We start from the raw sequence: 25,702 nt of genomic DNA on the forward strand, positions 1-25,702 counted from the left end.
AGGCCATGATTATTTAATCTATGTGTCAAGAGATATAGTACTAAAACACTTGAGTGTCTACCTTGATCCTAGGTCCTGGCAGAGTTGTGCAGACTCAAGACAAATGATTGTCATTTCTCTTTGCTTATTTGATCTGTTCTTGCCATAATATGGACTTGGTCTTTTACCAAATAGGGCTATGAGAGAATGCCAAGAGTTTGCAAATCTGTCATCAACGCAAAGGGTGGCTACTTTGAAAATGTAAAATATATATTGATTTGTTTAACACTTTTTTGGTTACTACATGGTTGCATATGTGTTATTTCATAGTGTTGATGTCTTCACTATTATTCTACAATGTAGAAAATAGTACAAATAAATAAAAGCCCTTGAATGTGTAGGTGTGTCCAATGTTTTACATTATAGCCTTATTCTAAAATGTATTAATTGGCAACAATTTCTAAAAAACAGTTTTTGCTTTGTCATCATGGGGTATTGTGTGTAGATTTATGAAGGAAAAAAAATTCCTTCATAAATCTACACACAGTACCACATAATGACAAAGCAAAAACAGGTTTTTAGAAATTGTTGCCTATTTAGTAAATAACGGAAATATCACATTTACGTAAGTATTCAGACCCTTTACTCAGTACTTTGGTGACGAACCTTTGGCAGCGATTACAGCCTCAAGTATGAGGGTATGATGCTACAAGCTTGGCACATGTGTATTTGGGGAGTTTTCTTCTCTGCAGATCCTCTCAAGCTCTGTAAGGTTGGATTGGGAGTGTCGCTGGACAGCTACTTTCAGGTCTCTCCAGAGATGTTTGATCGGGTTCAAGTCCGGGCTCTGGTTGGGCCACTGAAGGACATTCAGAGACTTGTCCTGAAGCCACTCCTACGTTGTCTTGGCTGTGTGCTTAGGGTCATTTTCCTATTGGAAGGTGAGCCCAGTCTGAGGTCCTGAGCGCTCTGGAGCAGGTTTTCATCAAGGATCGCTCTGTACTTTGCTCCCTTCATCTTTGCCTCGATGCTGACTAGTTTCCCAGTCCCTGCCGCTGAAAAACAATTGTCCTTGTTTTACTATCCTTTTGAGAACTTCTGGTCCCCACAAGGATAATAAAACCAGACACACACACAATATATATTATGTAGTGCCTCCTACTTAATTCTTTGTGTGTCAAATGCATTTTCATTCAATCTTGATTCACTCTCTGCGGCAAATTGGCTGAAAACTAAATTCCGTCTGCGTTATCTTCAGTAGATGAGATTCCAATTTGATCTAGTGAATTTCTGACACTTACAAATTCCAAGTGATTTCACAACATTGTGCCATCTATCATTCTCGGTTGTGCTGTGGCCAGCAATTCTGTTCTATGAGTGGGGTTACAGGTTTGAGACTATTTATATTTAGGTATACATTTGCATATTTTTGCATCCAAACTTTGCCTGTGGTGTTCCCATGCCTATTACATAACTAAGCATTACACCTTAAACCTGACAGTGATGTATTTTTTATTTTAACACTTAAATTACTCAGATGGTGACAACAAGTGTAACATCATCTTTGTCTGAGAATGATTATAATTCACTTATCCTTATATTGGGCTCCCGAGTGGCGCAGCGGTCTAAGGCACTGCATCTTAGTGCTAGAGGCATCACTACAGACCTTGGTTAGAATCCAGGTTATATCACAACTGGCCATGATTGGGAGTCCCATAGGGCAGCACACAATTGGCCCAGCGTCATCCGTGTTAGGGTTTGGCCCGGGTAGGCCGTCATTGTAAATAAGAATTTGTTCTTAACTGACTTAAAAAGAAAATAAAAAAAATATTGAAGATCATGTGCATGTACCTTTCAAGAGGTCTAGAGTACAGTCCTCCAGTATTTCTCAGCTGGCAAGGGAACCGATGTCCATAGCCCTTTGGAGAATGAGACACCCCTAATCAGTGATATTCAGGCCCCCAATTTCTGCTTCTGCTTACTGGGGCGAGAGCAGGTTTCCATGGAGGTCTTGAAGTCAGTTATTGTATTTTTCTTTGCCAAGCACTCTGCTCTGTAATCTACTCAGTTGTATTTTTTTTGTAGCACTAGAATATAAGTTCCGCTTCAGTTCATCTCCATTAAAATGACGTATTATGCTGTCAGCAATGGTCGTGCCCTAGATTTGACTGACAGCATCATTTGTTCTGTAGATACGGATTATTGCACTTTTTTTTCCCACAGTGTAGCAACCTCATTGTGTTGGGCAAGACCAATAACAGTTTCATGGTGGGTAATGAGGGGAAGTAGTAGTGCTGTTCACTCATATGTGGCCATTACCTAGCTGTAGCCGAGGAGTATTATTTTGCATAATTGTTTGGTGAATAGTCTACTAAGACTAGGGTTGTTAAAAAGATATGGAAGTGTCAAAAGGGAATCGATTCTGTAACTATGCACGCAGGTGGGGACAGCAAAGTCACTTAGGGACTCGCCGACCCTTTTTAAAAGATGCCCAAATTGAGTGTTTTTGGTAAACAGGTCTAGACGTGTTTTGAACACCTGCAGGTGCAGAATCATTTAACCTTCGTAACCTCATTTACGACACCTTCTGTACTCCTTCCACTCCTTCCTTCAGTTTTTCAAGGACAAGACACCAAAATAAACTCACCATTGACCGATCATTCTCCCTCGGCCAGATCCTCTATCACGTCAACCTTGACTTCCATTGCTATGCCGATGACGCCCAGATCTACCTCAGCACCAAATCTCTCCTCAACCCACCTCTGACCCACATTGAATCCTGCCTCTCTATGATAAATACATGGATGCAGCAAAACATCCTCAACCTCAACAGTGATACAATGGAACTCCTACTCCTCGGCATCAAATCCACCCTCAACAAAGACCCTCACCATTGACAACACCACCGTGTCTCCCTCCCCCACACAGGCAACGTTGGCGTCATTCTCGACACCACCCTCTCTTTTGACCACCACAAGACAGATGGTCAAATCCTCATTCATCCACCTCCGCAACATTGCCAAAGTCAGGCACTCCCTCACCCGTTCTGCCGCTGAAACCCTCATACATGCATTGATCTCCTCCCGTCTTGACTAATGCACCTCACTACTCTCCGGCATCAACTCAAACTGCCTCCATAAGCTCCAAATTGTTCAAAACTCTGCAGCTCACCACACTCAGTCTTGGCAGCACGTCACCCATGTTCTCCGTGAACACCACTGGCTCTCAACACATTGATTACAATATCCTCCTTTGTACCTACAAAGCCCTTCACCACCTTGCCCCCCCTTACCTCTCAGACCTTCTTCTCCCCTACCAACCCACATCCCCAGGTCGAAGCTCCGAAGCTTCAGCGACAGGGACCTCACCAGGGATGCTCCTAGGCTCTGGAAGTCCCTCCTTTCAGCCATCTGTGACTCTGAGTCCTTCACCACCTTTCAGGGTCCTAATGCCCCCCCCAATCTCGCCCGTTACCCTAAACCGGGTTTGCATCTAAACCCAAATCCTACCTCATACACTGATACAGTACGTCACACACTTTCCCTTTCTTGAGCCGACCCCTCTCTTTGTTTTTTGTTTCGTCTGATGTTATATTTTGACTCCTGTTTTTTATTTTATTTCTACAATTGTAAAGTGATTTGGGGTCTTTAAAGTGCTAAACAAGTCCCATGTATTATTTGGATAACTATTTTCCTCTGCCTAGCACCTTCCTCTACCTCACTTAACTGCCTATCATGCCCCCCCAAAGAATCTGGTTGGGTAGATGTGATTGTGTATATCTAGCTCGCTCTGTGTGTGCGTGTGTGTGCCCCAGGGAAGTGTTTCTCTCGCTTAAATATTTATGTGTTGGCCTACATACAATTATTTTTCAGAACATTTTAAATTAAACATTTAATTAATGATTTAAAAAATAATAATTGTGTATTATTGTGGTAGGAGGAACCTTAGCTTTGGTCTGTGTTTTCCAGGGGACTCCAATTAGTAAAATATATGAATTCAACCTTAGACCTGTTGTTCGGGTGAGAGCTTTGTTCTGAACATCCACTGTGAAGTTAATCATTAAACATTTTGGAAATATATTGCTTTCATCTATTGCAAATAGAATAGGCTACTGTAGCCTAATAACGTTTTTTTTCACGAGTTCTTGGTCAATGCATCTTCATCTTTTTCTGCCTACTGGCGCGTGTAAAACAAAGTTCAATATTTTCGGCAATTCCCGCCAATGTTTTGGCTCCGCGAAGAACATTGTAAAAAATAATTATACTCGACAGTAGACCTGAACATATTTGAAAATACTGCTTTGTGGTTATTTGTACGAGCACAATTCCCGCCCATACACGCCATCGTCACTGATTCAAATTGCCAGAGAGGTTTTAGTTTGGTGAAGTACCACTGTCGCATCGCTAGAGGAACGGATACTAGGTCAGGCTTTGTTTGTGGATGAGCTCCATCACCTCCTCCCAGAAATGTGGACGGATATAAGGAAACTACTGCTCTTTCATTTGTTAGCCCTGGAACTTCATTCCTCAAAAGGTTTGTCCTATTTTATTCGATCCTTAAAATGATGGTAATCGGATGAAAGTATGCCGGTAATGAGCTAAACGGAGAGGGATCCAGCCTAACGCGGTCTCCTCCGGATGATAGCGAATGATTTCATGCGCTAGCCTACTGTTGCAACGATGTGGGAGAACCACTCATTGTTAGTGGAAAACTGAATGAAAATATCACAATACAAATTGTGGTAATATAAACTGTATGTTTGATGAACATTTATGGGAAAATGTATGGGAAATGTGTGCGTCAGCGTTTACTTGGCAATGTTGACATGTGTTCCTTGGATGTGAGAGCATCCATATAATTACAACATAGGTGGTAGTAGCCTAGGCTACATTAATCTTTGTTTCATTGTAACGATACGATGGTTAGGCCTAACGTGCGCCCACTCCCTTTTAAAATGCTATAATTATAAATGACAGAATCGGTCCTCACAATGGGCAAAGGCATCAGTTGAACTTCTAGTTTTGATTTACATTTGGTTGAGTTGTCAATGTCAACTAACGTGAAATCAATGTGAAATAAACAAACAAAAAATGTACCATGTCATTGCATTTAGGTTAAAAGTTGTGTGAAAAAAACGAAATTCCCTTACATTGATTACTTTTTTCAAACCCAATCAGTTTTCCACGTTGATTCAACGTCATCACATTTCTTTTTGTTTGTTGAAATTACGTGGAAACAACGTTGATTCAACCAGTTTGCCCAAGTGGGTTATGTTTCTATTGTAGCAAAACAACAGCCCAAAGTGACGCTCATAACGGAATCCTATTTCAATACTGACTGACTGGCTGAATATGCGGCATATCATAGGCATTCATTAGCAAATTACATTTTGAGCCCATGTATTAGGTGGATGGCGGGATGTGCGCGTATTATTTATGTTTTTTCCAACATTGCAGGAGCAGAGGCAGAAGAGTGTGAGGATGGTCAGTTTCAGTGCAATAACAAAAGGTGTATACCGACCATATGGAGGTGCGACGATGATGACGACTGCTCAGACAACAGCGACGAGGAAAACTGTGGTAAGTAAAACAATTCATAATAATGTCTGACATGGCCTTTAAATTGCCTACACGTGACACTTAGGCAACTTTTCAATTTCTAAAAACACACATGGACACTTGAGCAACAGACCATGACTAGGCTACTCAGAATAATAGTGACTTTTTGGCACATTTGGTGGCGGTGGCAAACTGTGACTATAGGACCATCAGAGGGATCAAAAATCTTCCAATACCTTGTATCAAACTCAAAAAATCAAGAAGAAAACATAGCATCACTTAATGTGCCCAACATATCTTCTGTAGATGTAACATTCTAGTTATAGTGAAGGAGGAACAATGCTTTTTGACATTATGAATGAATCAAACAGGCCTGGCCGCGCTTTGGGCTGCCTCACAAACAGAGATAGAACAGGCATGGAAACAACATGTGATACACAGCATAAAATAATTGGACCAGCAAAACAAAAAACACACTTTTTACACAACCTATGGTAGGCCAACACCTCTATCACCAAAAGTGACAGCAAAAGTGTCACATCTAAGGTGACAGGGCTTGTGGTGCTGAAAGGACAGGGACCGTAATACCTGTGCACTCCATAGCGCTGAAGGAGAGACAATTTTGGTCAAACAAGACAACTGGGAATCCTGCCAAAAACTAGCTCCGACTGGGATGATTATTTTTTGAACTATCATCAAACTCAGATTTCCAACTCAGGAACTCGGGCCTCTTTCTAGAGCTCCGACCTCAAGATCACTGATGTCATGATTTTGACCTCGTTTATATTTTTTGAGTTCCATGTTGTCTTGAAAGCACCAATAGACATTTAATTTCCATTAGAATATTTTTTAACAGACCCACCAATTACAAGTCAAAATGTGATTGGTTCATTGCACTGTCACTCCAAAATTCTGCTCTAATAGAGTTTAATGGCAGAGGCCTTCTGTCGAGCTTCTGAAGGCCTAGCCAATGGCTGGCTGAGCTAGATTTTTCTACCCATAGACCACCAATGAAAATAAATCCTGATTGGATATAAATTAGTATTAACCCTTGTCTTTCCAACACAAACTGAAGCGATGAAATCAGAAGATCATACAATTGATTGTAAAGATGAAATAGAAATTAAAACAACATTTTATTTGACATTTATTTATAAATCCTTAGGCCTTCTCTGAAGGCTTTAAAGGGGCTCCTTATTCCACTCTATTTTGTAGACTATGGTGGTTTGGTCTCGTTCTATCACCATAAAAATGTATGCCTATGTCAGATGATGTTAAAAGCAAGTAATGTTAATTCTACTCTCCACAGTAGCTATGTTGAATCGGGTGGCTAGTGCCTTGCATGTAAACCATTCCCCTTAATGTTTGAAAGAACAGGTGGATAGGGAGGGACCCATGGCATACAGTTGGGGGAATAACACACAGAGGGGACCGGTGCGACATCACACCTGAGTTAGGACGCTCGAGGGGCCTGTCATGCCAAACAGTGTCCACCTTCCAAAAAAGTGTCCTCCCTGCATCACAATGGGAATCGATATTCTATTAGCGTCCGTATTAGCGTCCGTTGCTATATCAGCGGTGTGTGATGACCTAATGCGTTGAATTTTGGAGATCATTACAGCCACAAAACATTTTTTAAATCCCCGCTATGTAAAACAAATCAGATTTCTTTGACAATTTAGCTGCTTAAACAACTTTTGTTGAGCTAATAAGATGAAAACTACTTTTGGGAACCTTGTTAACATGTCATCAACCTGAAATCCATGTCTTAAAAGTGGATATGTTTCGGACATAGCGAAGGAAACGTCTATTCGCTTGACAAGTTAATATTGCTTACCTTACATATCACAAAGTCAGCTAATTTCCACTCCATTCATAAGCACATCGATTTGATTCATACTCTGGCTTGTCTGGCTGGCATGTTTTTATTTTGAGCTTGTCTTGTCTACACTTAAACTCTATTATGATTTTTAAAAAATCTATATATCTCGCATGGCTCATTAGTACACCCTTGTGGTTGAATATATATGTACCTAGTGTCGGTCCTAGGCCAACAATGAATAATGTTCAACTAACAAATTACCGTCACGGGCTATGTTACAATTTACAACAGTGAACAGCTTGTGAAACAGTGAACAGCTTGTGAAACAGTGAACAGCCTTGTGAAACAGGTGCGTCAATTGACTCTAGGGGGTTAAGAGAAGGGGACCGAGATGAAAACAAGCAAACACACAGGTTACAGGTAGTTCAGGTATTGATTGATTTAAGTGTTCGATTAGACATGCAATAATGTAAATGGCAGTCAAAAAAGAAAGGATATCCGTCTGTAATTTTTTACACCAGAGGGGTTGATGAGTGCGGTAAGGAATAGGAGGAGGTCTCCAGAGATGGGGAAGGGATGGGATGAGGTCTCCAGAGATGGAGAAGGGATGGGATGAGGTCTCCAGAGATGGAGAAGGAATGGGATGAGGTCTCCAGAGATGGAGAAGGGATGGGATGAGGTCTCCAGAGATGGAGAAGGGATGGGGTCTCCAGAGATGGGGAAGGAATGGGATGAGGTCTCCAGAGATGGAGAAGGGATGGGGTCTCCAGAGATGGGGAAGGAATGGGATGAGGTCTCCAGAGATGGAGAAGGGATGGGATGAGGTCTCCAGAGATGGAGAAGGGATGGGGTCTCCAGAGATGGGGAAGGAATGGGATGAGGTCTCCAGAGATGGAGAAGGGATGGGAGGAGGTCGCCAGAGATGGAGAAGGGATGGGGTCTCCAGAGATGGGGAAGGAATGGGATGAGGTCTCCAGAGATGGAGAAGGGATGGGATGAGGTCTCCAGAGATGGGGAAGGAATGGGATGAGGTCTCCAGAGATGGAGAAGGGATGGGATGAGGTCTCCAGAGATGGAGAAGGGATGGGATGAGGTCTCCAGAGATGGAGAAGGGATGGGATGAGGTTTCCAGAGATGGGGAAGGAATGGGAGGAGGTCTCCAGAGATGGGGAAGGGATGGGATGAGGTCTCCAGAGATGGAGAAGGGATGGGATGAGGTCTCCAGAGATGGAGAAGGAATAGGATGAGGTCTCCAGAGATGGAGAAGGGATGGGATGAGGTCTCCAGAGATGGAGAAGGGATGGGGTCTCCAGAGATGGGGAAGGAATGGGATGAGGTCTCCAGAGATGGAGAAGGGATGGGATGAGGTCTCCAGAGATGGAGAAGGGATGGGAGGAGGTCTCCAGAGATGGAGAAGGGATGGGATGAGGTCTCCAGAGATGGAGAAGGGATGGGATGAGGTCTCCAGAGATGGAGAAGGGATGGGGTCTCCAGAGATGGGGAAGGAATGGGATGAGGTCTCCAGAGATGGAGAAGGGATGGGAGGAGGTCGCCAGAGATGGAGAAGGGATGGGGTCTCCAGAGATGGGGAAGGAATGGGATGAGGTCTCCAGAGATGGAGAAGGGATGGGGTCTCCAGAGATGGGGAAGGAATGGGATGAGGTCTCCAGAGATGGAGAAGGGATGGGATGAGGTCTCCAGAGATGGAGAAGGGATGGGGTTTCCAGAGATGGGGAAGGAATGGGAGGAGGTCTCCAGAGATGGAGAAGGGATGGGAGGAGGTCGCCAGAGATGGAGAAGGGATGGGAGGAGGTCTCCAGAGATGGAGAAGGGATGGGAGGAGGTCTCCAGAGATGGAGAAGGGATGGGAGGAGGTCTCCAGAGATGGAGAAGGGATGGGAGGAGGTCTCCAGAGATGGAGAAGGGATGGGAGGAGGTCTCCAGAGATGGAGAAGGGATGGGATGAGGTCTCCAGAGATGGAGAAGGAATGGGATGAGGTCTCCAGAGATGGAGAAGGGATGGGATGAGTGGGCAGATTGTTCTGCAATCAGATGTCACTAGATGCAGAATTTCGTCTGGAGTGAGAGGAGAAAGAGTTGAAAGATGATGGAAGAGACAGAATCAAGAGACAGGAGGTGCTACTTCTTCCTGTCACTTGTAATCGACAGGCAGCCAGTCTCGAAAGGGGGGCTTGAAGCTTGCTCAAGCTGGTCATTGTCTTGTCTCCTCGCCATCTTGAAACATAGCAGAACCCCTGGAGATCAAAAGCAGAGTAAAGGGAAAAGAGGTGGCGGGATGAAAAAGCAAACACAAAGGCTACTTCATTTTCAATATCATGGGCTTGGTTTTGTTGAAAGCCCTCACCACGTCAAGGTATAGGCTGTGAGTTTTTTCATTTTTTAAATTAAGTCCCTTAACCCACTACTCTATTTTTTCAGTGTTTGATCTGATGGGTAGGTGTAACAATATGGTGATGACCCCACCCTGCGTGTAATGGGCTCCGGGACACCTCTGTCATATTATTTACACAAATCTATTGCTTTTAAATTGTTTAACTTGGATCAAACGTTTTGGGTAGCCTTCCACATCCTTCCCACAATAAGTTGGGTGAATTTTGGCCCATTCCTCCAGACAGAGCTGGTGTAACTGAGTCAGGTTTGTAGGCCTCCTTGCTCCCACATGCTTATTAATTTCTGCCCACAAATCATCTATAGGATTGAGGTTAGGGCTTTCTGATGGCCACTCCAATACCTTGACTTTGTTGTCGTTAAGCCATTTTCCCACAACGTTTGAAGTATGCTTGGGGTCATTGTCCATTTGGAAGACCAATTTGTGACCAAGCTTTAACTTCCTGACTGATGTCTTGAGATGTTGCTTCAATATATCCACAAAATTTTCCCCCTAATGATTCCATCTATTTTGTGAAGTGCACCAGTCCCTCCTGCAGCAAAGCACCCCTATAACATGATGCTGCCACCCCCATGCTTCACGGTTGGGATGGTGTTCTTCGGCTTGCAAGCCTCCCCCTTTTTTCTCCAAACATAATGATGGTCATTATGGCCAAACAGTTCTATTTTTGTTTCATCAGACCAGAGGACATTTCTCCAAAAAGTATGATCTTTGTCCCAATCATCAGTTGCAAACCGTAGTCTGGCATTTTTATGGCGGTTTTGGAGCAGCGGCTTCTTCCTTGCTGAGCGGGTTATGTCTATGTTATGTCTGAGCGGGTTATGTCTATGTCAGGTTATGTCTATATAGGACTCGTTTTACTGTGGATATAGATACTTTTGTACCGGTTTCCTCCAGGATCTTCACAAGGGCCTTTACCCTTGTTCTGGGATTGATTTGCACTTTTCACACCAAAGTACGTGCATCTCTAGGAGACAGAATGTGTCTCCTTCTTGAGCGGTATGATGGCTGCATGGTCCCATGGTGTTTATACTTGCGTACTATTGTTTGTCCAGATGAACGTGGTACCTTCAGGCATTTGGAAATTGCTCCCAAGGATGAACCAGACTTGTGGACTACAATTTTTTTCTGAGGTCTTGGCTGATTTCTTTTGATTTTCCCATGATGTCAATTAAAGAGGCAATGAGTTTGAAGGTAGGCCTTGAAATACATCCACAGGTACAGCTTCAGTTGACTCAAATGATGTCAATTAGCTTATCAGAAGCTTCTAAAGCCATGACATAATTTTCAGGAATTTTCCAAGCTGTTTAAAGGCACAGTCAACTTGGAGTATGTAAACAATTGTTGGAAAAATTACTTGTGTCATGCACAAAGTAGATGTCGTAACCGACTTGCCAAAACTATAGTTTGTTAACAAGAAGTTTGTGGAGTGGTTGAAAAACGAGTTTTAATGACTCCAACCGAAGTGAATGGTAACGTCCGACATCAATTGTACATGTGCCTAACAAGTTGGAAGACATTGGTTGTTGAAATACTAAAGTTTACATACATCTCCACCCTGTCTTTCTCTCTGTTTTTCTGCTTTTCTCTGTCTCTCTCTCTCTCTTTCTCTCTGTCTCTCACTTGTATCCTCTTTCTCACTTACTTTTGTTCTCTGTCAGTCTGTTTCTCTCTCTCTCTCTCTCTCTCTCTCTCTCTGTCTCTCTCTCTGTCTCTCTCTCTGTCTCTGTCTCTGTCTCTGTCTCTGTCTCTGTCTCTGTCTCTGTCTCTGTCTCTGTATCTCTCTGTCTCTCTCTGTCTCTGTGTGTGTGTGTGACAACTAGTTAAGGGCAGTTGGTGTGACCATAATTGCTTACTATTGCTTAATCCATTTGTTTGATCTGGGTTAACTTATAGCTAGATACCTCAATATGACATAGACATATACTGTAACTATATGTATAGCTAGCAACATGTAGATGGCTAAGTATTGAAAAATGGTTGTACACTAAATCCTTCCAGTGATCTAATAATAGTTAACTACTTAACGTTTCCCTGAATTGTGAATTTCTCTGCCCCCCTACGAATGTTGCGCCTCTTGTCGAGATCACTGGTACCTTCATAGTACTTTTGGCTGGTTAGAAAATAAAATGAAAACTCCGAGGGATGCCATTAAAGTGCAAGCTACATACAAACAGAAAGGAACAATAACAGTTAGCTAGCTAGCTAACGTTAGCTAAATATAACTTTCTGGCTAGCTTGCTGACTAGGCAGATTGAGTAGCTAGCAATGTCAATATTTATTCCTATTTAACATTATTTTCTTATATAATGACAGAGTACCAGTCAAAAAATTTGGACACACCTATTTAAGGGTTTTTCTTTATTTCTACTATTTTCTATATTGTAGAATAACAGTGAAGACATCAAAACTATGAAATGACATATGGAATCATGTAGTAACCAAAAAGTGTTAAACAAATCAAAATGTATTTTCTATTTGATATTCTTCAAAGTAGCCACCCTTTGCCTTGATGACAGCTTTGCACAGTGCAAAGCTGTCACCAAGGCAAAGGGTGGCTACTTTGAAGAATGTAAAATATATTTAGATTTGTTTAACACTGTTTTGGTTACTACATGATTCCATATGTGGTATTTCATAGTTTTGATGTCTTCACTATTATTCTACAATGTAGAACATATTAAAAATAAATAAAAACCCTTGAATGAGTTGGTGTGTCCAATTTTTTACATTATAGCCTTATTCTATTCTATTCTTTTGACTGGTACTAGCGACATGTTGGTAAAGAAAGTTTTGTCTATCCAGTCTTTTCAGTCTTCTGAAGCAGTAGGAAGCAGGCAGGTAGTCACCCTCAAAACACTGTCCTTGGAGAGCGATTTTAAGTTAGTAAATTTGCACTGACCGAGCGAGCGCTTATGAGGTGAAATAAAACTAGAACTGTCCTCCGCGTCCTCCGTCCTCCACGACCGCTACAGAGGCAAGCAACGGGCGCTTTGGTTCTTTACGTAGGCCGGTCAGAATTTTGCCAGTTCTAGAAACTGCCCTAGCAACAGAAGCTAGAGCTCATCGAATTCCCTTGTGACGCAGGGGGTGGGGACACTTTTTGTCAGGTGGACACTATTTGGCATGATGGGCCCGATTTGTGTGCAGGTGATTTAACTTCTTCTGTCGAGAGTTCCTGGCTATTTTTCATTTAGGGCAGTGGTGCTATGTTTGTTTCTCAGGCCTCAGGGGCAATTTGTGGTGGAGGCGTGAACAATGATTGGACTGCACATCTTCCCATCTCTTCCCACCCACATAGAGAAACCAGCTGACAGATAGTATATAGCAGCCTATGAGAGCCTATAGAGCTTTGATAGTTATCCAGAATCCTGTCAGACTCCCTCAGAAAAAATAATAGAATTCCAATCCCCTTGCTCTTTGTGTACCCAGCCCGTGTCCTATATTTTCAGGAGAAGCACAAACAAAAACATTGGTTGTACTCTTGGCATGCGTTTCTCTTTTGTCTCTCTGGGTTAATTGTGGCTCAAGAGAAATTCCTACTGGTACCCACTCTGTGCACAACTCTCTCTGTCTCCCTCTCTTATGAACACGCACGCACACACACACACACACATTTTCACTATCTTTCGCTCTTCTCTCTCCTTTGTGTCTGTCTTAAGGCTTCTGCATGCTTCGGTTTGGCGTGCTTGCGTGCTGCCTTAAAAGACCTTTGCTTGAAAAATTAGAAAAAGCAGCAATAGTACTGTTTGTCCAGGATACACTTCCTCAAAATCGTCCCAATTAATCTAAAAGAATTCAATAAATCTTTCATTAATTTGGGCGTTTTTGCCGAGATCTTAGTTGTGCCGTTTTACATCTATTTCTCAAATAAAAAAAATGTGCATGAAAACGTGTCAATCGTTGAATGACAACAAACACTTAATTGAAAAATCCCTACTGTTGACCAATGGCCAACGAAGGGTCGTAGAGTTCATCTCCAAGCCTCCGCTTGTAGTGTGCATCAACAGCTGAAAAAACCCTTGCCGAAGACCAAAACAAACAAAAAAACGCCACAAACAGTTCCGAAATGATTCGGACGGGAAGCATGTGGACGCCTTTACTTACACAGATGGACACACGCATACCAGTGGTGGCTGCTGAGGGGAGGATGGCTCATAATAATGGCTGGAATAGAGTATAATGGCTGGAATAGAGTATAATGGCTGGAATAGAGTGTAATGGCTGGAATAGAGTATAATGGCTGGAATAGAGTATAATGGCTGGAATGGATTGCATCCGCTCCATTCTGGCCATTATTATGAGCCCTTCTCCCCTCAGCAGCTTCCATTGACCCACACACACACACACACACTTTGTAGAGCATTTAGATCTATTGTGGCGATAAAGCCAGTCTCCGGAGGCCGCTTGGTATCCTTGCCCCCTCGTCTCTGACAGTGACACCAGCAGGTTGAGTCCTCAGGCCTCAGTGAAAACAGGTCATTTGGAGCTTCTCTCTTCGTCTCCCTAAATGATTAATGTGTCACTGTTGCCTTATTGTTAGCCAGATTGTCGCCATCATCCTCATTCCTCATACAGTTGACCTGCTCTCAATGGGCCAAGACCCTTGCAATATTGGAGAATTACTCCCTTTTCAAATAGGCTAGGTTTTCAGAGGACTAGGCTTTATTATGAAGGTTGGAAATAATAAAATGAATACATGTACTGTATGTTAAAGAAGAATGCATGTAGGCTACTTGTACTGTATGAGAGTATCCCCTTTTCGAGGCTATTGTATAATAAGATGAATTTCCATTTGTGTGATGGTTCGACAGCATACTACAGTGTATGCATTTTGTCTATGTTAAAGGCCCAATGCAGTCATCAACATGATTTTCCCGTGTTTTATATATATTTCCACACTATGAAGTTGGAATAATACTGCGAAATTGTGAAAAATATGATAATTTAGTGTAAGGGCTGTTTGAAAAGGCCACCTGAAATTTCAGCCTGTTTTTGGTAGGATAGAGTTTTGGCCTGCCTGGTCGGTTAATAGACCAATAAGAAAGAGTTCCAAACCTCTGCCAATAACAGCTAGTTTTCAGTTTTCCCCTCCCAACTCAGGCTACTCCCAGACAGTCCTAGTAAAATTCTTGCTTGAGAAATCGCTCTTAGCAAAATAAGCTATTTTTATTTATTTGGGCAAATTGTAATGGAAAACAATCACAGTAAGGTACTTAATTGTAACACAGAAATGATTTGATATTGAGATAAATGCATTAGTATGTCGAAAGTGTTTAAGGCTAAACATAAGATGCGTTTACTGTATGGTGTAATGAAGGTAATGACAAAGGGGTAATGTGGGGCAGAGGAATATACATGTTTCCAATAGGGATGTGCATCTTTCCCTTTCAAGACCATTCGATACGTATCTATACTGAACAAAAATATCAATGCAACATTCAATGCAACATTCAATTATCTGGCAACAGCTCTGGTGGACATTCCTGCAGTCAGCATGCCAATTGCACGCTCCCTCAAAACTTGAGACATCTGTGGCATTGTGTTGTGTGACAAACCTGCACATTTTAGAGTGACCTTGTATTGTCCCCAGCACAAGGTGCATCTGTATAATTATCATGCTGTTTAATCAGCATCTTGATATGCCACACCTTTTCAAATGGATGGATTATCTTGGCAAAGGAGAAATGCTCACCAACAGGGATGTAAACAAATGTAAACAACATTTGAGAGAAATAAGCTTTTTGTGCATATGGAACATTTCTGTGATATTTTCTTTCAGCTCATGAAACATGGGACCAACACTTGCGTTTATATTTTTGTTCAGTGTAGACACAGTTGAAGTCGGAAGTGTACATACACTTATGTTGGAGTCATTAACATTTGTTTTTCAACCACTCCACACATTTCTTGTGAGCAAACTATAGTTTTGGCAAGTCGGTTAGTGCATGACATGTAAGTTCTCCAACAATTGTTTGCAGACAGATTATTTCACTTATAATTCACTGTATCACAATTCCAGTGCTTCAGAAGTTTACATACACTAAGTTGACTGTGCCTTTAAACAGCTTGGAAGATTCCAGAAAATAATGTTATGGATTTAGAAGCTACCTTCAAACTCAGTGCCTCTTTGCTTGACATCATGGAAAAATCTAAAGAAATCAGCCCCCAAAAATTGTAGACCTCCACAAGTCTAGTTCATCTTTGGGAGCAATTTCCAAACACCTAAATGTACCACGTTCATCTGTACCAACAATGGGACGCAAGTTTAAACACCATGGGACCACGCAGTCGTCATACCGCTCAGGAAGGAGACATGTTCTGTCACCTCGAGCTCAACGTACTTTATTGCGAAAAGTGCAAATCGATCCTAGAACAGCAAAGGACCTTGTGAAGATGCTGGAGGAAACGGGTACAAAAGTATCTATATCCACATCAAAGCGAGTGCTATATCGACATAACTTGAAAGGCTCCACAGCAAGGAAGAAGCCACTGCTCCAAAACTGCCATAAAAAGACAGACTACGGTTTGCAGCTGCACATGCGGACAAAGATCATACTTTTTGGAGAAATGTCCTCTGGTCTGATGAAACAAAAATAGAACTGTTTGGCCATAATGACCATCATTATGTTTGGATGAAAAGGGGGGAGGCTTGCAAGCCGAAGAACACCATCCCAACCATGATGCACGGGGATGGCAGCATCATGTAGTGGAGGTGTTTTGCTGCAGGAGGGACTGGTGCACTTCACAAAATAGATTGCTTCATGAGAAAGGAAAATTATGTGGATATACTGAAGCAACATCTCAAGACATCAGTCAGGAAGTTAAAGCTTGGTCGCAAATGGCTCTTCCAAATGGAGAGTAACACCAAGCATTCTTCCAAAGTTGTGGCAAAATGGCTTAACGACAACAAAGTCAAGGTATTGGAGTGGCCGTCACAAAGCCCTGACCTCATCCTATAGAAAATGTGTGGGCAGAACTGAAAAAGCGTGCGCGAGCAAGGAGGCCGACAAACCTGACTCAATTACACCAGCTCTGTCAGGAGGAATGGGCCAAAATTCACCCAACGTATTGTGGGAAGCTTGTGGAAAGCTACCCAAAACGTTTGACCAAAGTTAAACAATTTAAAGGCAATGCTACCAAATACTAATTGTGTGTATGTAAACTTCTGACCCACAGGGAATGTGATGAAAGAAATAAAAGCTGAAATAACTAATTCTCTCTACTGTTATTCTGACATTTCACATTCTTAAAATAAAGTGGTGATCCTAACTGACCTAAGACAGGGAATTTATACTAGGATTAAATGTCAGGAATTGTGAAAAACTGAGTTTAATTGTATTTGGCTAATGTGTATGTAAACTTCCGACTTCAACGGTACATGTGCTCTTATACAATACAGGACTAATACGTTTTAGTGTGAAATGTTTCAGTGCAATTCGGTTTTTTAGAGGAACAAATAGATGCGATTTGGTTTTACGAACATTTGTTGTCGTGCTGTCCGTCACAACAATTCTTGGTAGTCCAAAAGTCATCTGTTCTTTTGACAAATCGATTGGTCTACATTTTTTAAACGTGTATTTTTCCATATATAGACACACCCTTTGTTTTAATCAAATCAGCCATATGCATTGAGCTAGTCTGATTCTTTAAGCACACTATTTGATTAAATAAGACACAAATGACTCAAGAGTGAGCCAGAGATCAAGATAACCAGAAGGAAAAACCTTAACCTGACCCAACCGCTCCCCTGAAAGGATCAGTAATAGGCTGCACGAGGAGTCGGCAACCTTTTTCATGTGGAATGCCAATTTATCTTACCATTTCTACTGATCTGTGTGTTAGTTATGGTTTTCATATGCACATTTTCATTAACAGTTTAATTTAATTTATAACAACTTCATATCGCAAAGTAATTGTCATGTGGTTAAATCAAAATTCGATCTAAATATAAATGAAAATGAATCAAATCTAAAAAGTTGCTTCTATTGCCATTAATATCTATGTAAAAATAGTGTAATTAAAGCCAACAAAATAAAAACATTGCCATCTGCAGGTAGAAAATATCCTGATAAAAAGAAATATCCTATGAATCACATTGGCTACGCATGGCCAGTCTGTAACAAACTGTAAACATTTTATTCTCTTAGGTCCGGCTAAAGCTCGGCCAGCAAACTTGCAACATTGGATAAAATATTCTGGGCCCTCGAGTTTTCCGCACCAGTGAGCTCAGGACAGACACAGCTGTAGGCTATTTGTGCAAGGGATAACAGGTCATCAGGTAATTTAGGATGTTTCCACTGGATCAGAGCATTACATTTTTTCCATTTCACGCTGAGTGGTTATTGAAAGGGAGAGACCTGGAAAGATTTGTTAAATATTTTGAGGAACTATTGTCATCCTCAATGGATGTAAAAACTCTGCTTTCTTGCTGTTTGAGGTGAAGAAAACATTACTTTGAGAAGCTCTACAGCTCATTAGCGGTGATGCTTTAAGCCAGTCAGAAATACTATCAGATCCCCAAATCGGCACATTTATATTCCTAAATTTGCGTGCAGGCCAGGTAGCCTATGGGCCTACTACTATGTGTAATCAGGTCCGCATCCTTACTAAACATTGATAGGAGCACTCCAAACAAAAGACAATGACTAAATTGACAAAACTTGTAAATGGAATGAAATAAACAAAAACGTGTTTCTTGTTTCTCACGTGTAGGATAGGTTGTTTACTCTGCAAACAACATGTCCACTCTGACAATGGGAAAGGTAAAAGACTGGAATAATAATATATTGATTGCATTAACAGAAATTACCGTAACCAAGCAAACATTGTAGATGACAAATTATAGGAATTAATGGTAAAAGTACTACTGTTGATATACAGTATTTAATGGGGAATTGATAGACACAAATGCAAACAATTCACACGATGAAGTTATGAAATAATGACTGAGCACAAATTGGCGGGAGAGAGTGCATTCTGTGCACATCTCTCTCCAGAGCCACACTCCCCTTCTTCTTGGACTGTTCCATCCCTGCGGCCTCCGCAATGGATTAGTCTCGGCCTCCGCAATGGATTAGTTCACTGAGATCAGTGTGAATCAGACGGGTGTCTTGTGTGCCATAAAAAAACAACAACCTATGTATATATATATATATATACACACACACTCTGGTCAAAAGTTTTAGAACACCTACTCATTCAAGGGTTTTTCTTTATTTGTACTATTTTCTACATTGTAGAATAATAGTGAAGATATTAAAACTATGAAATAACACTTATGGAATCATGTAGTAACCAATAAAGTGTTAAACAAATCAAAATATATTTGAGATTTGTCAAATAGCCACCCTTTGCCTTGATGACAGCTTTGCATACTCTTGGCATTCACTCAAACAGCTTCACCTGGAATGCTTTCATGGAATGGGTTTCCATGGCTGAGCAGCCGTACACAAGCCTAAGATCACCATGCGCAATGCCAAGCGTCGGCTGTAGTGGTGTAAAGCTTGCTGCCTTTGGACTCTGGAGCAGTGGAAACACATTTCACCGTCTGGCAGTCAGACGGACGAATCTGGGAAAAGGCTAATGGTCCAAATGCATAGTGCCAACTGTTTGGTGGAGGAAGAATAAAGTTTTGGGGCTGTTTCTCATGGTTCGAGTCCTTCCTGGTTAAATAAAGGTTAAATTAAAAAAATAGGGCCCTTAGTTCCAGTGAAGCTTAGCTCTACAGCATACAATTACATTCTAGACGATTCTGTGCTTCCAACTTTGTAGCAACAGTTTGGGGAAGGCCTTTTCCTGTTTCAGCATGACAATGCCCCCGTGCACAAAGTGAGGTCCATACAGAAATGGTTTGTCGAGATTGGTGTGGACGAACTTTACTGGCCTGCACATAAGCCCTGACCTCAACTCCATCGAAGTCCTTTGGGATGAATTGGAATGCAGACTGCGAGCCAGGCCCAATCGCCCAACATCAGTGCTGGACCTCACTAATGGTCTTGTGGCTGAATGGAAGCAAGTTCCTGCAGCAATGTTCCAACATCTAGTGGAAACCCTCCCCAGAAGAGTGGAGGCTGTTATAGCAACAAAGGGGCCAACTTCATATTAATGCCCATGACTTTGGAATGAGACTTTGAACACGCAGGTTTCAACATACTTTTGGTCATATAGTGAATATAATAGCTTGCTTTAACTCTGGTAAAATACAATTTTCAACAGCGCATTGGATAACAATAACGTAGCAAATTACAGTGGTTGACACTAAACTAGTAAAGCCTAATATTGCCTAAGCCATTTCACAAGCATTTGAATGCTGAATGTGCAGATATGCAAGATCGGGAATATACCTCTTTTTGGTCAGCACTTGCTGCGCATAGTGCGCAGTTTGTCTCGGCTACTACTGTAGCCTGGGGTTGTTCAGCATGCAAAATGACTTATAGATCAATGACTGTCAATGCAGTTACGTGCTTAGATCGACACTGAAGGAGAGGAAGCATCAGTTATCACAAAAGATGTCTTTTTGGAAGGAAGAGAAAAAGTAATATGAAAAAAAACAAACATTTTAGTGAACAGGCGATTCGCAATGTTTGAAACGATTTTCTGACATGCATGCTAGATTTGGATCGGTTTGGCGTCTTGTGGACTGATGCACTCTTGTCTTAAACATTTGGACCGTGGACCAATCTTTATAGGTGAATTGTTACATCCCGTAGTTTCCAACCAATTTTGTGCAGAAGGAGAGAATGGGGAGAATTGAGATGTTTCAGAGAGCAAAGCCATTCCAGAAACTACTGCAAAATTATTTGGAGTGATTCTTACTAATGTTCTGGTTAAAGAACTACTGTGCTGCGTCTCACACTATGCCCCAGTCAGGTCACTTGACATTTCACATTTGAAAAATGTGTATGTGCGTGTCCAGTATTGTGCATTTATACTGTATAAAGTGCTGTGTGTGTGTATGTTGGAGATTGAGTCAAATGCTATGAAAACTTTGAAGGAATCTGTTCTGTGTTCCTTTGGCTTGAATAAAGCGTTGCATTTCTTAGGAATATGGCCGTTCCCTTGGGTAGACAGACAGGTGCGTTCTCAAACCAACCATCTGATGGTGGTACTGATGCTAGTCTGTCACTGTTCCTGGTCTCCATCCCCCACCATCTTCTCCACCACTACACCATCCTCCTCTTGCTACTCCATCCCCCACCAGTCCTCCCCCTAAGCACACCCCACTCTCTCTTAATCCCATGCCCTCCAACTCTCATCCTAGCTCCATAGACCCCACTGACTGGCCCCCCTCACAAACCCTCACACACTGACACACACACTTGCATGCATAATCTCACACACTCAGGCATACGTGCGCAAGCCCCCATCACACACACACACACTGGCATTAGTGGCACATTTTGCACTCACAGCTTATTTTTCTGCTTATGAATTATGAAAAAATTCAGACAATCAATTTAGTTAATATGCAATACCACAACACCATTGTGATATGCTCTGTTGTTACGTAACTTAGTTATTCCATTCTCGGCCAAACAGAATTTTATAATGCAGAGACACTCTTCTCATCTTCTAACAAGTTGACAGCACTGTGGATCGCACAAAGGAATCCTGTACAGCGTCCTGAAGTCATATTTGTGCCAACCCTGACATGGTGCCTAATATAGCAATATCTCCCAGGATGCGTCCCAAATGATACCCTATTCCTTTTGTAGTGCACTACTTCTGACCAGGGCCCACTATAAAGGGAATAGGGTTCCATATGGAACGCTGAGTTTGTCTCTCCCATGTATTCTTTTAAACCGTCCCTTGAAAATCTCGCTGGCCGCACTCTTTTCCCTTTCTTTTATTGGGTTGTCATCCAGATGGCAGATTATACCATATCTAGGCCTATTCCAACAACAATAGGCTACTCATGAATATAACATGTTTTGATATCGACACCAGGAGAGGGAGGCTCTCCATTGTCCATGTCAGGTTGAAACAGTTCTGTTTGTCTATAAACAGACATTTACATTTTAGTCATTTAGCAGATGCTCTTATTGTGAGTAACTTACGAACCAGTAAATTCAACTATGGTAGGTAAAGCAACCACATATCACAATCAGTCTCAAGGCCATCAGACTGTTAAAAAGCCACCACTAACATAGAGAGGCTGCTGCCAACATACAGACTCAAATCTCTGGCCACTTTAATAAAGGTATCACTAGTCACTTTAAATAATGCCACTTTAATAATGTTTACATATCCTACATTACTCATCTCTTAGGTTTATGCTGTATTCTATACCATCTATTCTTGCCTATGCCGCACGGCCATCGCTCATCCATATATTTTTATGTACATATTCTTATTCCATCCCTTTACATTTGTGTGTATAAGGTAGTCGTTGTGAATTTGTTAGATTACTGCGCTGTCGAAACTAGAAGCACATGCATTTTGCTGCCCTCGCATTAACATCTGCTAACCACGTGTATGTACCAATAAAATTTCATTTGATTTACAAGAAATTGCTTCTATCTACAAATATCAGTGCTTGTCTTGTATAAGTACAAACAATGGACAAGATCAACAGCCTAAGTTTGAGTCCTGGTCTATTTGCTCTATTTTTACAGCTAAGATAAATCCAGGCTTGTCTTTTGGAGGCATAGTGGGGTAAAAAACCTTGGACGCTCTCTCACTCTCTCTCTTCTTACCCCCTGTAGTGTTTGTTTATTCCTTCTTTCTTCATACCAGGTGTGCATCCCAGATGCTACCCTATACGCTGTATAGTGCACTACTTTTGACAAGCACTAGACCTATATAGGAAATAGGATGCTATTTTGGATGCACACCAAGTCTCCGATTGGATGTGGTCGATTCTTATTCTGTGCCAAAACACTTCATCCAATACCCACCACAATCCGCTTATATCAGGAAGTTATTTTGGGTGGGGGCACCAGTTTGATTGGCGGCGGAGGTTAGTCATGACTTTGGAGCTGCAGTGTTGCTGTGTCCCAATGCAGCACTCAATCCCCGTTGTGCTTTGGGGACAAAGAGATGATTTATTTACCCACGTTGACAGTACTGTCTTCTGTTCTGACTGCAAAAATTAACGCTTTTTAGAAATGCATTGCCTTCTGTCATGTGGTTGGTTCCACGTTTGCAGTATTATTTTCGGGCAACTTAAAAAAAAAAGCTATTCAGAATGTATTTCCACATCTATTTTCTCCTGAGTCATAATATAGACCGACAACAGTTCAATGGTTCAGGTTTGCATTGTCTTCAACAACTAAAAGCCTTTCAGAATGTATTTCCTCCTGTCCTGATATAGTGTATTCAGACCCCTTCACTTTTTTCACATTTTTGTTATGTTACAGCCTTATTTGGATCATATTATTTATTTGTGTTTTTTATTTTATTTTATTTAAATGACTGGGACGCGTCCATAGATACAGAACAAAAATACTTAATGACTGTGTCTCATGTCTGGCAACCAAACCGATAGAACGAACGAACGACCGGCCGGCTTGGGCAGCAACCTTAGATTTGTGTCGGGACTATATCTCGTGTAAGGATGAAATAATATGTTTTTTATGAAAATATGTCAATCATTGTTTGAATATGTTGGTAACCCATATAAAAGTGATGCCCTCAAAGCCAGTGTTTGGAGGATATATTGGCATTAGGCACTAGATGAAATCAAGGGCCAGCAAACCGTGCCAATATATCCTCCAAACACAGGCTTCGAGGGCATTATCACTTAAGTCCGCCACAGTTTTTTTAATGATCCTTTGAACCACTACTACTAGTTTGATGGTTGTAGCCGTCAATTGTTCCATTAACATCACCCATATTAGCAAACGTATTTCATTTAAAACTTCACATTTCTTTAGTATATGCTACTCCTCGTAATGAAGAAAATCAGCAAAATGCCTGCGATAAGCGATCAGTATGGTCGTTGTCGATAATTTTTGGTTTATCGGACCCAGCTTTACTCTACGAGCATATCCAGTTCTAGAGTGGGATCTCTGCTAGTTTTAAAGTTGTGGCCCATTTTAAACAGATAAATAGGCATAGTAGGCAATGTAACCAATCACAGTCCTCCTTTTACCTGTATCATTGCACATCTTTCAAGTTCCTTGGTGCCCACATCACCAACGAACTATCATGGTCCAAACATACCAAGACAGTTGTGAAGAGGGCACGACAAAACCTTTCCCCCACAGGAGACTGAAAAGACTTGGCATGGATCCCCCAGATACTCAAAAGGTTCTACAGCTGCACCATCGAGAGCATCCTGACTAGTTTCATCACCGCCTGGTATGGCAAATGCTCGGCATCTGACCGTAAGGCGGTACAAAGGGTAGTGCGTACGGCCCAGTACATCACGAGGGACAAGCTTCCTGCCACCCAGGACCTACATAATAGGCGGTGTCAGAGGAAAGCCCTAAAAATTGTCAGACTCCAGTCACCCAAGTTATAGACTGTTTTCTCTGCTACCCCACGGCAAGCGGTACCGGAGCGCCAAGTTTAGGACAAAAGTCTCCTCAACAGCTTCTACCCCCAAGCCATAAGACTGCTGAACAATTCATCAAATGGCCACTGGACTATTTACATTGACCCCTCCTCCCTTGTGTACACTGCTGCTACTCTCTGTTTATTGTCTATGCATTGTTCATGTGGATAATCTTGTGACAAAGCTTAAATTTAAATGAGGTTTTTATTTTTGTAAAAAGGCATGCTTCCCGCTTATGGCTAGAAAGAAGCTTGTTAATGTCACACCCTGACCATAGTTTGCTTTGTATGTTTCTATGTTTTGTTTGGTCAGGGTGTGATCTGAGTGGGCATTCTATGTTACATGTCTAGTTTGTCTATTTCTATGTTTGGCCTGATATGGTTCTCAATCAGAGGCAGGTGTTAGTCATTGTCTCTGATTGGGAACCATATTTAGGTAGCCTGTTTGGTGTTGGGTTTTGTGCGTGATTGTTCCTCTCTCTGTGTTTGTTTGCACCAGATGGGCTGGTTAGGTTTTTCACGGTTATTGTTTTTTGTATACTGTTTGTGGTTTCATCTTTATTAAAGATGTATACAAGTAACCTCGCTGCATTTTGGTCCGCCTCTCCTTCAACTCAAGAAAACCATTACAGTTAAGGCCACTTTTCTCTATGTAATTGATTATGGTGACTTGTTGTATATGCATTTAAATAATTAAAAAAATATATATATATATATATTTCACCTTTATTTAACCAGGTAGGCTAGTTGAGAACAAGTTCTCGTTTACAACTGCGACCTAGCCAAGATAAAGCAAAGCAGTGCGACACAAACAACAACACAGAGTTACACATGGAATAAACAAACATACAGTTAATAATACAATTGATAAAAAGTCTATATACAGTGTGCGCAAATGAGGTAAGATAAGGGAGGTAGGCAATAAATAGGCCATAGTGGCGAAATAATTCACAATTTAGCAATTAAACACGAGTGATAGATGTGCAAAATATGAATGTGCAAGTCGAGATACTGGGGTGCAAAGGAACTAAATAATAAATAACAGTATGGGGATGAGGTTGTTGGATGGGATATTTACAGATGAGCTATGTACATGTGCAATGATCTGTAAGCTGCTCTGACAGCTGGTGCTTAAAGTTAGTGAGGGAGAATGGGTCTCCAGCTTCAGTGATTTTTGCAATTCATTCCAGTCATTGGCAGCAGAGAACTGGAAGGAAAGGAGGCCAAAGTAGGATTTGGCTTTGGGGGTGACAAGTGAAATATACCTGCTGGAGTGCGTTCTATGGGTGGGTACTGCTATGGTGCTATGCTGCTATGCAGTGAGCTGAGATAAGGCAGAGCTTTATGCATGCAACTTCCTCCGTCTCCTAGAGACGGGCCTCTGTTTATCATGCATCCTTGCGCTTTATTACAAATGCCAAGTCACTCACCCAC

The 25,702-nt window shown here is 41.7% G+C and overlaps 1 protein-coding gene across 1 annotated transcript in view; it reads left to right on the forward strand.

Moving 5' to 3' along the window:
* The first annotated feature begins 4,445 nt into the window (after positions 1-4,445).
* The window catches only part of LOC135516825 (low-density lipoprotein receptor-related protein 8-like), a 200,529-nt gene continuing 179,272 nt past the window's right edge, over positions 4,446-25,702 (forward strand). Inside the window, exons 1-2 of the mRNA XM_064940961.1 lie at positions 4,446-4,512; positions 5,436-5,558. Of these exons, the coding sequence (XP_064797033.1) occupies positions 4,446-4,512; positions 5,436-5,558 (190 nt within the window). The remainder of the gene's footprint in view (positions 4,513-5,435; positions 5,559-25,702) is intronic.

The sequence above is a fragment of the Oncorhynchus masou genome, chromosome 3 (assembly GCF_036934945.1).
Source record: "Oncorhynchus masou masou isolate Uvic2021 chromosome 3, UVic_Omas_1.1, whole genome shotgun sequence".
Classification (NCBI taxonomy): domain Eukaryota; kingdom Metazoa; phylum Chordata; class Actinopteri; order Salmoniformes; family Salmonidae; genus Oncorhynchus; species Oncorhynchus masou.